The sequence below is a fragment of the Austrofundulus limnaeus genome, unplaced genomic scaffold (genome assembly GCF_001266775.1).
Source record: "Austrofundulus limnaeus strain Quisiro unplaced genomic scaffold, Austrofundulus_limnaeus-1.0 Scaffold230, whole genome shotgun sequence".
Taxonomy (NCBI): Eukaryota; Metazoa; Chordata; class Actinopteri; order Cyprinodontiformes; family Rivulidae; genus Austrofundulus; species Austrofundulus limnaeus.
The window spans coordinates 775,016-777,256 of record NW_013952632.1 but is presented as its reverse complement, the minus strand read 5'-3'; the positions used below and the strand labels follow the sequence as shown (position 1 = coordinate 777,256).

The window sequence follows — 2,241 nt, the reverse complement described above, 5'->3', positions numbered from 1 at the left end:
AATCAGAAGTTTCTCCTCGGTCGGGCTGCAGTTGAAGCGTCACCTTTGACCCCTCCCTGCTGACCTGAGACACCTCAGTGAAAACAACTGTTTCACCACGTGAACTTAATCCGCCACAGAGAGCTGATCAGGGCGGGAGGCAGGAGGCAGCGGCTGTAATTAAATAAAAAAACAAAAAGAAAGAGAAGTCCTTTATTCGGCCTTCTTGAAGCAAGCCAACCTTCATGTAAACACAAACGTGTTCAGAAAGCAATTCTCCAGAACAGGATCCGCGCGTGTTTGTTCACTTTCAGCCCACGTGAAGGTGGGGGAACACCACCCGGCACGCAGAAGAAGCAGCGCGTGCTGGAACAAATCCCGGAGCATCATCATCTGTGCACATGTCAGGCCCCTCTCGGAGCCGCCTCGGTGTTTCTGCACACATTTTCCAACAACATCCTAATTGCACGGCTCGTGCGGGACAGCCGTTTGATCCCGCTCCTCAGTCACGCGCCGCGGCCTTTAAATGTAACCTGACAGCAGATAAACCCAAAGCACGTGTCACAACCAGGAGAAAGTGAGGGGGTGTTGCTCTTCTCATGTCGGGACGCAGCAAATATTTCTTATTGTACGGAAGTGAACAGAAGACGTATTTCTGCAGAGCCAACGCTCGTGATAATAACTCGTGAATCCCGCAGTGCCTGCGGAAACTCCGCAAACGTTCAACGAATGTAAGAATTTTACAGAAAAACCTCTGAACGCCCGCAGCTTCTCTGCGCGCTGATTGGTTRGTCATGCGCCAAACCGTGACTCAAGTCCAGCAAACTGACGTCTTATGAAGCTCATGAGTTAAAGCACCATTATCAAAGCAAAGTGATTTAAATTTAAGATACAAACATCCTGCAGTAATTCTGTGATTTGTTCTGAACACATTCGTCCCCATAAAAATGTTCATGCCGGCCTAAATCCAGCTTTCCCAGCTAAACCTTTRTCCTTAAAGAACCTGCGTTTGGATAGATTTTACGCATCTTCCTTTCATGTGTATTTACAATAAATGACGTCWCTGGGTTACAACAAACTGTTATGAAAAACCCAATCCTTGTGTTTTTCATATTAATAAACCAAATTAAATTGTTTAGATGGAAATGTCTTATTCTGAAAGGATTACTTACAAGAATAAAAGTGTGTTTCAGCTGATAGCTTTGACTTACTGAGGATTTAAATGCGCACCTTTTTTTTTAGTAAAACCTAAAGATTTATCCAGATGACGTTCCCTTGTAATGAGCACRCACATGAACAGATTCTCCATCTTATTATTGTTTTTTAATCCAGAGCCACATGAGAGGGTGAAGATCTTAATATTGCATAAAACCCATCCAATCTGTCTGAATAACAAACATGTTGGTTTATCCTCAGCTTTCTGGAGGAGAGGCGAGGTGGAGGGGTGCGGTGTCAGGGAGAGGACGGGGGGGTGGGGGCGGGGGAGGTGCATTCTAGTTGACTTTTCATGTCAATTGTTTCCACCAATGCGCGCGCTCCTAAACGCAGCTGGAGCCGCTCTGACCAACCGGCAGCGTTCTCTCCACAAAGGCCGGCCTCCTGACTGCTACAGATTGAAATGTAAGCCTGTCTCACGCGCCTTCAGGAAACAGAAAGAGAATTTAGTCCCTCTTGTTCATTTTCGTACAGGAAGATATTTTATTTTATTTCATTTTTTTCCTTGAACGCGACTCTTAAGAGCAGGCACGCTGGACGCTGGGCTGGATCCACCGAGGACGCGCAAACCGGACACCGTTTTCTTCCTTGGCGGTTTTAACACGATGGGTGAGTTCAGAATCCGAATCTCCTTTTTTTAAATTTGGTCAGGGATGCAGAAACCAGCCAGGAAATCCAGCAAGAAATCAGATGTTTCGGTGGATACAAGTGAAACAAACAACCAAACACGGACTGGAGATTTATTCGGCAACTTTTACGCACAAGTTTTGGCAGCGAGAATATCCGTGTGGAGTTCACCTCGTGCTGTTAAAGCTTTCACAGCTTTAGGTCAGCAGTTAAGCTTTATTAAAAAATACCACATCATTTAAAGTCTTGCAGTGGTTTCATGAGAGAAAAGTTTGTTGAACCCAAAGCGTAAAAAGCAAAAGTTTACAGATGAAAAACACAGATTTGTTGGCACTTTCCTTTATAATTAAAATGTGTGTGTGTGTGTGTGTGTGTGTGTGTGTGTGTGTGTGTGTGTGTGTGTGTGTGTGTGTGTGTGTG

The 2,241-nt window shown here is 45.0% G+C and overlaps 1 protein-coding gene across 2 annotated transcripts in view; it reads left to right on the top strand.

Moving 5' to 3' along the window:
- The first annotated feature begins 1,810 nt into the window (after nt 1–1,810).
- pax9 (paired box 9) overlaps nt 1,811–2,241 on the top strand; it is a 5,938-nt gene continuing 5,507 nt past the window's right edge. For both annotated transcript variants that reach the window (XM_014019774.1, XM_014019773.1), the window contains exon 1: nt 1,811–2,022. In XM_014019774.1, coding sequence (XP_013875228.1) covers nt 1,848–2,022 — 175 coding nt within the window. In that variant the 5' untranslated portion in view covers nt 1,811–1,847. The remainder of the gene's footprint in view (nt 2,023–2,241) is intronic.